This window comes from Hoplias malabaricus, chromosome 7, assembly GCF_029633855.1.
Source record: "Hoplias malabaricus isolate fHopMal1 chromosome 7, fHopMal1.hap1, whole genome shotgun sequence".
Classification (NCBI taxonomy): Eukaryota; Metazoa; Chordata; class Actinopteri; order Characiformes; family Erythrinidae; genus Hoplias; species Hoplias malabaricus.
This window is the reverse complement of record NC_089806.1, coordinates 24,651,672-24,666,453: the sequence shown is the minus strand read 5'-3', so window position 1 is coordinate 24,666,453 and position 14,782 is coordinate 24,651,672. Positions and strand designations below refer to the sequence as shown.

The following is a 14,782-nucleotide window of genomic DNA, read 5'->3' as shown; positions in this document are numbered from 1 at the left end:
AAGGAAGGCTGTTAATGGGGAACTTGTGCCCATTTTCTGCAGAAAGGCTCAACTCTTCTGAAAAGCCTATGGATACTATATAATTGCATTCTGCAACTTGAAAATCAATGCGGTCACTGGGTTTGGATGGATAGTTTTAAAAGTAAAAACACCAGTCCAACTCATTGCAGAGGTATTGGATGGTCCGCCAAAACAACACTGAAAACAATACTCCAGGACAATACTGAAGTGGTTTATACCCTACTGGTTGACACCTGGGTTTGGGAATAGAGGGCTCAGAGATCATAAAAGCTGCAAAATGGTTACTCCTTAGACAGACTTCGGCCTAAAAATTATGGTATTGCATCTTTGGGACAAACATAGCATCAGTGTAGAAGGGGAGTGACTGTGTTTAAGGCTTATGTAGAAATGCATTCAGTTTAGAATGGAGTGCACCTTTAAGTAGTTGAATTCACTGATTAGAAGGGATAAATGTGTGTGTGTCTGTGTGTATGAGTTGGGATGAATAATGGAACTCATTTATTCTTCTTTCTCCAAGACACAAATGGAAACTTCCAGTCCAGTTGGCCTTTGGCCTGTGTTTATTCTGATGTGGGCATCTTCATTACTGCTTCATTACTGGGGAAAACCTAATTAAGCAGTTACTGAACCACAGTCAGCCAAGATGATCCTGGATCATAGCTAATGAATCCTGATTTCCTTTTCTCAGACTCTTCAGGTTAGCTTAAGGACCTTGGTATATACAGTGGGTGTTGTGTTACTGGCAGTGTTGATACACTTTTACAAGGATGTTACACTTCTGTGATTATTAAAGCTTCCAAATTGCAACAATGTCAAAACCTGCTTGCCATTCCCATCACCAGAGATGAGTGAAAAAAGACTAAACGAGTGAGGAAAGGGTGTGGTTGGTGCTGTTAGTTAAGACCAGTTCAGCTGGTTTATCAAGGTGGCTTTCTAGCTTAGTAAACCATTTTATAGCAAAACAAAGACCAAAAGCCTCTCCCTTGGAAACACACTCTCTCACACACAACACACACTCATGTCACTTAGTCTGTTTGGCTCTGTATCGCTCTGCTACTATGAGACACGCCCATGTAATGACAAAACAGCAGTGCCTGGCAAGGGCATTTATGTAGAACCTCTGCATCCTCTCTCTGCCTCTTTTCTTCCACCCCCCTCCTGTCGCTTTCTCTGTTTTACCCCTCCACCCCCCAACCTCTTCCTCTACCGGGTCTGTCCCCCCTCTCTCACTGCTGTACCACATTTACATTAAATATGTCTCACTCATTTACGCATAAACATAAACTCTCTCTTGTACGGGCTATTTCCTCTTTTTTCTGCTTCAGTACCTCCTCTTCCCTTCCCTTCGCACACTCTCCACTTCCCTGATGAAAACAGCAGGATGGAGGCAAACAGCAGATTTATGCTAGTCCTTCCTTCCCTCCCCCAGTCCCCTCACTTTTACTGCATCTCTCTCTCTCTCTCTCTCTCTCTCTCTCTCTCCCTCTCCCTCTCCCTCTCCATCTCTCTCTTGCTTTAGTAAGCAAGTGCAAGCACAAACTTGACAGGGGCCACCCTTTACACCCCTGAAGCGCTGCACTCCTGATTATGGATGCCTCTGCTCTAATGTGTTTGTGTCTGAGTGTGTGCCTGGATATGATCATCTCTCTCTCTCTCTCTCTCTCTCTCTCTCTCTCTCTATATATATATATATATATATATATATATATACATATACTCGTGTGTGTGAGAGAGAGAGAGTGAGAAATATAGATATCTTCTTTCCAAACTAGGTAGTGTGTGTATTGTACAGCTCTGCAGTGTGTTTGTGTGTTCCAGTGGTGTGCTCTTCTGCTGTAATCTCTTGCTTACGTGCACTTCATGTTCACTCGAGCAGCATCCCTTGGCCTAGATATTCTTATATGAACATGACATACTTCTACGTGGAACATATAGCAGCAACAGCCACATTTAACTCTTACTGTAAATGTGTGGCACATCATATTTCATCTTTCCTCTCCTGTTGGACCTTCATTAAAGAAAGACGTAAACAAAGCCATTTGGAGACCTTTGCTGAGAAATGCTCAATTATACTGAAACTTACCAAGTTTCACAGTGATGTTGTGGGACAGACATTGCAAATCTTAATCAAATGTTAAATCTACTTGTCATAAAGCTAAGGGTAGGGAACAATGTCGGTATTCTCCTCCAAGTGTGTTGAGTTGTCCAGGGGCAAAGCATTCTGAGCAGTGTGAGAAGTTACAGTGGCACTCCACATGTCTGAGATGTCTGCCAGCTGACAACACTGCTAGCCCTTTTCCACTAGGGTGACTATATTTGAGTTTTCATAAAAGAGGACACATGGGGCAGGTTGGCAGGACAAATGCTTCCATAACCATGCAACTATGCTGCTGAAATTTAATACATAAACAGATTAATTACAAATGCCTTTTTTGGACAGATTCCGTTCCATTCAATATTTGGCCCTAAGTAAAAATAATTAAATAATATTTTTGTCATTTTTTGACAGTTTATTATCATTGAAAGCCTGTTATTTTCTGTTCATAACAAACTTCAAAACTGAAGTCCTTTATTAAAGCAACTTGTTTACACCAGAAAACTCATGATCATGACATAAACTGACGAGTTAACCTGTGTTTTTAAAATGTTACTAAAAGCAAGCACCACGTTTTATCAACCAGAAGTAATATAGACTTGATAAGTGATCAGAGCATCGCTGGGTAGTCGCTAGTAAAAATACTTTTATTTCATATTTGATAAGGTCTGGCTGATAAAATCGTGCTGTATGTGATAGCTATAATTCAGTCTCTCCCCTGTTCTGCTTTAATGATGCGGAGATTTGGCCTGTTTTCTTCAAAAGTTAATGTTAAACAGAAAAACTGTGCGGATGTAACTGGATTAACTCGTCAGTAACGGTCAGGTGTGTCCTTGTATTTGTGTCGTTATAGGGACAGAAGTATTTTTGTAAAATATAGAGCAGAAAGTGAAAGGCTCATGTGACACAGAAACACTTCCAAATATGAAGAAGAGACTATGATAAATTACCTTAACAACTTTCAACACATTTCTGTTCGAGGCTCCAGTAAAACATTGTGATTGGAGCGGAGTTCGGCTGAAAGTGATGTAAACTCAAGAAGGTGCGCGCGGCGAAGTGTGTCCCATTTCTGCTCTGAGCTTCGACCCCTTGAACACTTGATCCCGGCGCGCCCCTTTTACTCACATATAACTACGTCATCGAAGTGCGCACTGAAAGAAAGGGATTAGGGCTTATTGTAAGAATTGGGACAGGGGGAAGACTGGACGGCAAAATCCCAACCGGACGCATTTTTTTGGTCCAGAAAAGGGGATATGTCCGACGAAAAGAGGACGTCTGGTCACCCTATTTTCCACCAAATCAGCTCTCATTCAAGATTCTTGGAACCAAGGTTATCCAGGGAAACGCCCCCTGATTAGACGTGAACCAAGTTTAGGCCATCAGGGTGTTGGGGGTTTGCACGGGTCATGTCAAATGAGGTCATGTTTTATCCACTGTTTACTGTTTTGGGCACTGTGTGTGTGTGTAAATGACGTGTGTAAATGATGTAGAGTTCTTGTCTCAGCTGCTGAAAGGTAGCCATCGCACCTCAAGTCGCTTTAACCACAGCCACACAGAACACCGTTGTGGTATTATCCTGTTTTCATTCCCGTTTTCTTTTTTTCACATTTCAGAGTGAAACGTTTTTTACCCAGCACACCATTGAGTACAATATAATACACTGAATGATCCCATCCAGTTCCACTGTGTGATAACGCTTCATTTGAAGAGGCTCCCCACACCCACAGAAGCCACCATGTGTCTCACAGGAGAACATACTCTTCTACGGTTCCAGCTGGGAATTAACTTTTCTGGTTTGGGAACCAATTTACGTTTCAAATTAGATTCACGAATGGGAACCGAACTGCTTCCTTATTAGTGGAACAGAGCTCTGTGTGACTGGGCGAGGCCTAGCTAGTGGCTCTGAATTCCCTCCTCTGGCATAAGTAAAGGCGATTTGATTTGATTTGACTACTTCTGATGGTGTTGGCTGATCACAGTGTGGGTTAGTAAGGAGGGACTGGTGCATTATTGTGTGTATTAAGTCTTGTTGTAACTGCAGATGTGTTTATAGGAATACACTATGTATTTGGGTAATAAACCCTTCCCTAGCACGCTGCTAAAGCAGTCAGAGTGAAATTGCATTCTACTTTTTTTATCGAGTAAGACTCTTGCACAGTCAGAGTGCAAAGCTGCTGCGCTTTCTGCAGCCTGAGAGAGAGGGGGCCACGTCAGTGCTAAGCCCAGGTGCTGAGGTGGGCAAAAGAAGAGGAGAACAGACCGTTTCATGGAATGGGCTGTTTCCTGCACTGCCAAAGTGTCGATTAAGCAACAATGCCTTCGTCCTGGCTGCCTCCTCCTCCTCTTCCTCACACTCATTACCTGATGAAGATCGAAACAGGCCGGGAGACTATTGCAGGACACGAAATGTGAGTTGTCTAAAGTAATGGAGAATCTATATGTTGTAGTGTAGGGGGAGGGGTTTCCAACAAACCTGTGCATGTGTGTGTGTGTGTGTGTGTGTGTGTGTGTGTGTGATGTAAACACAAACACCATTTGGAGGAGATATTACAAGGAAAAAGCTCATAATCATCTGGTTTTGTTTTGTGTTCTCAAATCTGTGACATCAGGGCGAAGACTTGTTGGGATTGGATGGTTTTACATATTTTCGCTGTCCAATTAAAAACATGTATCTCCCAAAATAGCAAGTTTACAGGTTTCAAAGGAAGTCAATGTAATAAGATTTTATTCCAAGTAAATTTGAAACATTTCTATTGGTCCATTTCTCATGACATTTTACCACATTGTGAAGGGCAGCTGCTGTGTTTAAATGATGCAGTAAACTAAATATTGAAAAAAATGGAGATACATGTTTTTCACTGGAAAGTGATATGATGATCTATATTAACCCTTAAACTGCCCATTTGTCCATAACCATTCTCATTTCTTTTCAATTGAAGGGTTGCAACAGGATATAATTACAACTTTTGCTCTCCTGAAAAGGCTTTAGACCAGATGTTAAAACATTTCTGTGAGTATTTGATGCTATCCAGCCACCTGTCTCCAGTTAGTGTTTTTTTTTCCCGTGCCCGTCTGTGTGTACTACATGAGTAATTGTCTGCAGTGTTGTGTGTGAGATCTCTTGTTTCTTTCCCTGTGCCTGAATGAGCCACAGAGTGCCGCAGGACAGACAGACATGCGCGCACACACTCTCAACCGTATAAGTTCATCAGGCCATGTGCTCACTCGCCGTGAAAATAAGGTCACCACGGCAACACACAGGCCTTTGGCAGTGGCCCCGTTTTCCTGCTCCGTGAACGTCACCCTGACGACAACAAGTTGCTGACTGACCACAGGGGACTGCCAAACACACACACACACACACACACACAAACCCAGCCTGCCCCCTGGGTCTCTCCAGAGCTGCTGGGTGTTGTTGTTAGAGAAGACGGTGAATGTGTCCACTAGGAGCCGCATACACAGACCTGCGGGCAGGCTCGTACAATGACTCACACAGTGGACAGCTAAAGGCCTCAATTAGGAAACAACTCCATGTCCTCAATGGCCCCGGACTGCTCTATTCCAGCAGTTACTCCTGCAGGAGAACACTGCTTTGTCTTGGATGAAGTCAGATATGATGTGAAAACATTGTAATATCTAAATGACAATACACCATGACTCATAAACAACACACATATATACTGTAACTGTATCAGAACCATGCATCAAAATTAATCATTCTGTTTTAACCTCTCTATGATTTGAGCACAGCATAGACCCAGTGTCAGGGCATTATTCAGCTAAACACTGCCCACCTGCCCAGCGATCGTCATGCCCTGTTAAACACACTGTCCTGTACCTGCTTCAGTAGTGGCCAGATGACCAAATATAAATCCTAATGCAGTGGGCATGTGTGTAGGTGTGTTAGCGCGGCTGAGCATGTGTGTGCCTGTGAATAAACTTTTTATTTATTTACTTATTTTGAGAAACTGTGTTTACAGATATGTGTATGTGACTTCTCAGTTGATTGGGTGTATAAGGGGGTATGAGTGTTTTTTGTTGTGGCAGTATGTTCATGTGGACTTGTGTGATGATGCCTGGTTTTGTATGTATGTGTGTGTGTGTGTGTTTATGTGTGACAAAAAGGGTGGATTGTTGGCTGTATGACAATGTATGACAGTTGCAAGTTCGTGTGGGAGTAAATGTGTGTATGTATGACAATGTGTTTGAGTGTGGTTGTGGGTGTGTGAGAAGAGCTGGATGTGTCAGCAGTGCACAAATGTAGGCTCCAGTGTAAGTGTAGGTGTAACATAACATTCTAATAAATATTAGAAATCCTGTCCACACGAATATTAAAAATAAATCTATAGAGAGTATTTGCTCCTATTTATCACATATTTATCGAATAAGTGAATGCAGCACTATTTGATTATTCCATGTCTCCACACCTCTGTTTACACACTTCACACTTCATTGGCCCTGTCAACACTGAGGACACTGTAGGTCACTGTACATTCACCTCACAGCATGTCCACACGTTCTTGCATGTGAGTGCTCAGACACATGGCTCTGACCCATTCAGACTCTTCAAACACCCTCATTCACTTTAGTCCACTTCGATTACCCTGGACCTGCTCTCACTCCGTGGTCCACACACTCTGATCTAATAACCTCAAGCGCCAAATCAGGTTTATTTGTACCATAATGCCATAATGGAGTGTTTTGGATCAGACTGGAGGCTTATTGCCTCGTGTGTGTGAACCTACTTTCACCTCCTTTGCTCCTGCCCCAATGACTGAGAGCCTGACAACTGCTTTACAACAGTCAACAACAATAACGACGACAACAGATAGCACAGAGGGCCAGATCAGATTACTACTGCTTAAGCCAGACTGTTGCATGGTAAAGGATTAATGAAGGACAGAAAGAAAGCAGAGAGTTCAACAGGGCATAGTTTGATGGCAGGCAGGCAGACACACACACACACACACACACACACACAAATAAATAAACACAAACACTTTTAGTGTTCTAAGAGTGGGGTCGCTGTTTTCAAGTGTACCCCTGATCAGACTGGGAATATCCAGCTTCAACCAAATACATTGTAAGTTTGCATTAAAATGATATAATTGCTGAGAAATTGCATACTATAAGCATTAATATTATAACATTGAACTACGACTTTTATTTTTATTTTTTTTGAAGAAACATTAGTTGATATATTTTTATGTGCAATTATGTGATACTGAAATATAATAACGTCAGGAGTGAAGACCTGATGTTTACACCACTCTAAATGTAATCGTAACGTAATAAACGTGCTATTACGTAAGTAAGTAGAACCAACTAAAAAGGTGAGGTGAAGTGTTGTGGTTAGTCTTCTCAGCTGTGTTTGTGGGTGTGGGTGGGTGTGTGTGTGTAGGTCTAGGTCCGTGTGTTCTTAGGAAGCAGAGGCAGTCTTAACAAAGATCAAACAGTAAGGATACGAGTGCTGACGGCATAGAGGCTTATCTAATAACAGCGTTGAACATGATCGCACACACCACACACAAACACATCAAGTATTGGAGCTGTGGGGGTGGGGGTGATTTTTATGTCATCTGTTGGTCACCATGGTTGCATCACATAATTACATGGAATGGCTTGGACATTTAACTCATCTGAAGATGAACGACAAAGATGAGAACCATATAATCTATCATTAAATACAGTGTGAGAGAGAGGGAGAGAGAAAGGGACAGAATAACAGCCGAAGATAAGAAAGTTAGGCACAGTGCGAGGGAAAGAAGAAAGGGGACAGAGACAACAAAAGGCAGAGATGAGGAAGTCAAAAAGGGGAGGGAGAGAGAGAGAGAGCCTGCTTCTGTCATAGGACTGGATGAAGATGAATGACCATGCCACAGTTCTCTAGCCAGCCGAAAAAGCACTGGTTTCTCTCTCCCATCTCTCTCTCTCTCTCTCTCTCTCTCTCTCTCTCTCTCTCTCTCTCTCTTCCATCTCTTAATCAGCAAAAGCCAACTGTCAAACAGGAGACTACAGGCGCTGACACTATGGAAAAGAGGGGGAAAAAATGCTCATCATATTTACAAACAGCTCTGCACTACAGAGACGTAGGGGTCATTAACACAGTGTGAAATCTTTTCTCCTTTATTTTTCTCTTAATTTCCTCCTGTTCTCTCTGTTCTTCTCATCTCCTTTTTCTTCTCCTCTCTTCTGAGAGAGAGAGCGAGAGAGAGAGAGAGAGAGAGATAAAAAAGCAAAGGCAGCTCACTGTGACAAGTAGAGAGGATTTGTATAGCTCTCTATTGTGCTCTGGATTCACAGTCTGAGAGAGTACAATTGTTTGTCTCAGCCACACAGAGGATCACAATACACACGGGCTCACATTTTGAGCCAGATGTGTGTTCCAGTGCAGACACAGTGCAAAATGTGCTTTAATGCAATATGTCCCTTACTCACAGGGTTTAAAAGCCTAAGAGGTGAAAGAGTAGAGACTGAAACTGGAGCCAAAGGCACATCTAGGCTCTCTCTCTCTCTCTCTCTCTCGCTCTCTCTCTACCTACCCCTACCTTTTCTTTTTTCTTTTTTACAGTTGTGTTCCTGCTTTGTAATTAGCATCCATCCATCACAACAGAGACACAAAGCTTAAAGCCCCAGATGAAGCACTTCATATCTCACTATATTAATGTACTGTAATAGACCATGTTTGTGTGTAGGACCAGGTCTGAACAGGCTCCTAATATTCTCTTCATCTTATTTTGCTGATATTGACTACACACTTGGTAGACTGCTGCAGTTGTGGAGCGTGTGTGTGCACGCTCAAGCGTGTGTGAGGAATAGTCTTCCTTCTGGGGACCATGAGCTGGTCCTCATAACTAATCCTGACATTTAAAGGTGAAGACGTGTTAACGTTGGAGTAAGATTAGGGTTAAGTTTAGGGACGTGTTTAGGGTTAGGTTTAGTGTAAGGTTGATGTTGGGAAAGTAGTTTAGTACGTCTCCAAAATGAATAAGTCAATGCAATGTCCCCATAATGCATGCAAACAAACCATTGTGTGTGTGTGTTTGGAGAAGTCCATATGATTGTCAAACAAGATCTGAAAATGAATCATTAGTTCAGAGCAGCAGTAAGAAAGTATTGCATGTGTGTGTGTGTGTGTGTGTGCGAGAGAGGGATGTGTAGTGTTAGGAGTCTTGGGTAAAGAATGTAAGCTGAAGCATCATCTCTAACGTCTATAGATATTCTACAGGCAAAAAAAGCTGCAGTCTACCATTTAACAGAAGCAAAGAACACACACACACACACACACACACACACACACACACACACACACACACTCTTTGTCTCTCCCCTAGACCCTAGAGCAGCACATCCCTGCCACGCTGCAGTGTTTTTCTTTGCTCTATAGCCTCAGAGCACAACCTGCCTCAACCGAACTTGCAACAAAACCTGACAGCCTCCTGCTACCACGGTAACAGTGGTCCATGGCTACAGCAAGCCCATGGTAACCAGCATCCCATCCACCAGCATCACACAGAGCCAATCAGTATTTACAGTTCCAATAGTCAGTCACAGCTCAGACACAAATACAGCAAAAATCAGTAAGTGAGTGTGGAGTGAAAAAGTGGGATTTTTAAATTTTATAATTTATAATTATTATATTATATTATATTATATTATATTATATTATATTATATTATATTATTTATTTATTCATTTATATTTTTTGACAAGGGGGTAACGAGGGTGTACGTACATACACACAAACACACACTGCAGTACTGAGACAGGATGGTGCACAGTGCAACTTGTTCTGAATGGGAGACTGCAGCGAACAGAGAATGTAAACACACACACAGCCAACTGTACCTAACACAACACTGTGAGCTAAAGTCTCTTTCATCACCCTTTCATAAACCTGCCTCCAGATTCTGTTCACACTGTAGCTGCACTGCTTTACAACACAGCTTTTTAAAAACAACATCCCTCCCTCATCTTCCGCTGCTCTTTTCTCTCCCATTTCTAACTTTATGCCTAGTTCACATTTGCCTGTCCAACATTTCATTATCTGTTTTCTACCGTTTGTTCTCTTCTCTTACACTTGGGGACGGTGATGTTGTACACCTTGTTCTAAATGATTGATTAGAATGTGCTTATGGATGGCAACGTATAGAAACGTATAGAAACTCACACACAAGTTTGTTTTCATGCATTGTGAGACCATTACACTTCCATTCAGTTCATGGGGACTTAGACGTTCCATACTCGTATGTGCTAATAGCTTGACCATAAACACACCTAAACATGTCTTCATTCATTTATGCACATACACAGGTTATGGGTCCCCACAACGTGATATATTTCTAGTGCACACACACACACAAAGTGTTATATACACATAACGATGGGATGGGATGGGGTGCAGTGCGACTTGTCCCGAAAACACTGAAGTGTACTTATGGAGAATGAACACACACACACACACACACACACACACACAAACACACGCACACTGCAGCACTGAGACAGGATGGGGTACAGTGGGACTGGTCAGGTACTCACAGCTCCGAGTAGAGGATATGCAGGTTGCCCACATTGTCTGTGTAGTTGGCCGGACTGAGCCAAGGCAGAACCAACAGCAGCAAAGCCTTCATAATGAGTCTCTGTCTCTCTTACTTTGTCTTTCTTTCTTTTTTTCTTTCTTTCTCTGTCTCTCTCTCTCACTCTGGGATAAAGGAAGCCTTTCTCCTCTTTCTCCTGCTTCCTCCCTTTCTGCCTCTCCCCCCTCCTCCACTTTCAGCCTGGTCGGACACCCCCTCTGTCCCTGGTTCTTTCCTCCTTCTCCTACCTCCTTTTCTCAGGTGCAGAGACCTAGCCCTCCTTTTCCTCTTCTTCCTGTCCTCCTCTTCCTTTCCTTCTCTTCTCTCCCCACCCCCTTACTCAATGCCCCTTTTCTTCCCCCCTCTCTCAGGCAACTAACCCGGTCATCTCCGCTGCAGAGAGAGAGAGAGAGAACGAACGAACACACAGCAGGTGAACCCTGGCAACAGAGGAGAGGAATGCAACTGAAGAAGGTAAAGAGGGAAAAGGAGGAGCAGAATATGAGAAAAGTGCCAAGGAGAAAGAGGGATGAGATAGAAGGAGAGAGAGAAAGACAGCGTGTTTGTTCTCGGCTGACGGCTGCAGTCTAATCTGGCCTGGGCAGCGTCCAAGAGTAAGAGGATTTGTGCTCGTACTGACCGCCGTGTGTGTGAGAGAGAGAGAGAGAGAGGAGAGACAGTATGTTGAGCGTTTGTGTGTGTGTGTGTGTGTGTGTGTGGCAGCGCAGCTTCTGACTTATACTGCAGCACGCTCCACAGAGAGGTGGGCCGAACCATTTCTGGACAGGAACAGGGGTGGTCTGGCCATCGATCATTATCCACAGAGATAGATGAAAGAGTGCGTGCATGTGTAACACCCCCCCCCCCCCCAGCTGCCTTTCACATTACACAGTCCATTCAGTGGCGAAGAGGCTGTGTGTGTGTGTGTGTGTGTGTGTGTGTTTGGGGAGGGTTAAGGGAACAGGTTAGAGGGTGGGACCATTATAAGCTCCCACACGGCAACAATAACAGTTCACACACACACACACACAGACACATAATGAGACAGGGGACACATTACTCTCTCGTACACAACAGTGGCTTTGATTGGTCTTTTTTGATAGATACTATCACAGAGGAGGAGAGGGTAGGACAACAGGGAAGGGGAGACGCAGGGGAAGAGGGGGATTCAACAACTCCATATTCAAATCCATGCAAAAGGTTTTTATGAATGGACACACACACACACACACACACACATATATATATATATATATATATGGGTTTTTTTGTGCTATAGCTTCTTGCTCTTACTTCATTGTAAATGTTGCTAGTAAAACGGTATCAACAGTAAAAATACTGCTATTACTTCTTATAAAAATATAAGCTATAACAATCTTACTATTCTTATTGATACTACAACATTTATTACTGTTTCTGATATGTTTATTACATCATTATAAACAATATTATAACAATTCATTTTTTAAATTATATTGATAATATCAATAATTAAAATTATAAAAACCACACGAGCATGAATGACCCCATATTTACTTAAACTACATTAAATGTCATCTCCTGAAAAGCCATTTAAACACTTGCTGCGTTTCTTTAATTGCACACATGCTGATCTGCTGCTGCACGAGTCACAGGGAGTATACCCAGTAAAGCACACGTGAGAATGTGTTATTAATAATTAGTGGTCAGATAGTTAATATGACAGATTGTAGAGAGTGGATTATGGAGGCTGCAGTAAAGGCAGTTACACAGATGAATGTAGCAGAGAGGATTAGACACAGTTTGCTAAGTGTCTGAACCAAGGATCGTACCATTGTCCTTGTGAAGCTTGTGCCCTTCAGCCTGAACATACCCCCCCACCCCCAACCCCAACACACTCCTTCCATCCTTTCATCTCACCTCTCTCTATATATATCTATTTGCAGTCATTTACTCCACCTATTCCTCAGCTATAAATTCTAATACACAGTCTTCATTATCAGTCTAAATTCACCCAGATTCGTTTCTGTCACTATTCATCTTCTGAAGCAAATGCATCTAAAAATTCTTCTCTTCTTGTCTCTTTTCCTCCTCTCCTCTCCACTTGTCCTTCCTGCCTTTCTCTCCCTTAATCTTTTGCTTTCTGCTCTTCTCCTCCTCTGGTGCTATCAGATCTAATGTGTGTTTCGTAACTAAATTAAATATCACATCTAAGTAGATGAGTTCTGTGTGTGTGTGTGTCTGCATATGAGTCTGTATTATAACAGGGAATCTAGATGGAATAAAGAGCTGTCAACACTTCCCCATCTCCCCCACACACAACTAGTACAACTGCTGTTCAATCTGGTCAGACAAATGAAAACACATCACACAGTTATACGACATTGCATTATTGAAGACACACATCTGTGCACGCACATACTCATGGGTCTGAGAGCTGTACACAAACCTAGAATTTGTTTGCTTACATAAATAGCACTCATTTATGCAAAATCATTCTTATATCATCATCAAAGTCATTCTTATATTGTCACTGTCCAAATGTTTGCTGACACTGAGTGATTTACACTTTGGGATAGACCCGTTTGATTGTGCCAAAGAGCTCGGTAGTAAACAAAAAACCAATAGAACACACTCTGGTGCAGCTGAGTTCACCTTTCCCAAAGGCAATCCTTAGCTAAAGGGGTATAAAGCACCTCATCACTGGGCTGTGAAGCAGTGAAACTTCATTCTCTAGAGAGATAGAGCACCATACAATGTCTTTGGGATGTGAAGCAGACCTTGTCATTTAACATCAGTACCTAGACCTACTAACTACACCAGTGGTTGGTGTCTAGTGGGTAAAGCACACCTGTTTATAAAAAATAAGTGTCCCTTGGACAAACTTCCTAACACTACAGAACACTCTTATAAAAGAATGTTTTTCAAGGGTTCCTTATTCCGTGGGTTCTATATCCATAGGATCTTCAGTAATCGTCTTACATTTCTCATGTTTTTAGCATGTAAGGGACTTCAGACGCAAGCCACGTATTAATGTCTTAGTCTTTCCCCCAATGTTTACAGGCTAAATATTCTGATCCCGCTGTCCCTGTGCTCTGAGAGTGTAACACATTCTTGGAAGATACTATTTTATCATGACTGCCTAAATTATTTCTCTGGTTTGGCTTAAAGCTTAATAAAATAGTTCCATTTGCTATTTTCCATTTCCATCACAGTCACACAGCTCCAGGGACCTGGAGGTTGTGGGTTCGAGTCCCACTCCGGGTGACTGTCTGTGAGGAGTTAGGTGTGTTCTCCCTGTGTCAGCGTGGGTTTCCTGCTGTGGTCCAAAAACACACGGTGGATTGGTGACTCAAAAGTACGTTTTTTTTGTGTATGTGGCCCTGTGAAGAGCTGGCACCCCCTCCAGGTTGTGTTATTGCTTTGCATCCAGTGATTCCGGGTAGGCTACAGACCTCCCAGGCCCTGAACTGGATAAACGGTTACAGACAATGGATGAATGTTTGAAAATTCAGTGTATCTGTGACTGATATTTCTGGTTGAATTTCAAATGTATTCCTACGGTTAGTTACCTGTAAGGTTCACATTTTCTTGCATTCACGCATTGTCTGTGTGCAGCATTGTTCGTTTTATTATCTGCGATGTGCAGAGTGTAGGGAGGATGGCGCAATTAGGGACGCAGCCTGAGCTCATTTACTGTCTGATACAAATTAACAGGGCTCACAAAAGTTGAATAAAACAACAAACTACTTTTATTTAAGAATGGATCCTGCCATTGTGACTTGACTAGAATTGTAAGTCGCTCTGCATAAGAATGTTTAACTCACTCTTAAATCATTCAAAAAAATGTTATGGTGCCTGGATCAGTAGAAAGGACCTGGAATAAAATTGTGTTCTATTAACTTCTGTTAAGATTTGAGATTGTTTTCCTTTTCTTGTAAAGTCTCCATTTTAGAGTCCTATTTGTTGTGGACAGTGATGTGAAAGGACCTTAAAAACCCCAAAGAACTTGTAGCCCACACAACAAAATGTTGTCCAGGCCTTGGCCTGCCAGAGTATGCTTGCTATAATTTCTGTTTTAGAAGGAAGAGTTGATGTCCGGAGCTTG

The 14,782-nt window shown here is 42.4% G+C and overlaps 1 protein-coding gene across 4 annotated transcripts in view; it reads right to left on the bottom strand.

Annotated features, from left to right (window-relative positions):
• The window catches only part of lnx1 (ligand of numb-protein X 1), a 68,528-nt gene that overhangs the window by 40,604 nt on the left and 13,142 nt on the right, over positions 1-14,782 (bottom strand). For 2 of the 4 annotated variants that reach the window (XM_066677677.1, XM_066677678.1), the window contains exon 1: positions 10,658-10,883. The exons of the other annotated variants lie outside the window; for them this stretch is intronic. In XM_066677677.1, the coding sequence (XP_066533774.1) occupies positions 10,658-10,749 (92 nt within the window). In that variant the 5' untranslated portion in view covers positions 10,750-10,883. Of the gene's footprint in view, positions 1-10,657; positions 10,884-14,782 lie in introns of those variants that run through there. 4 annotated transcript variants of the gene reach the window in all.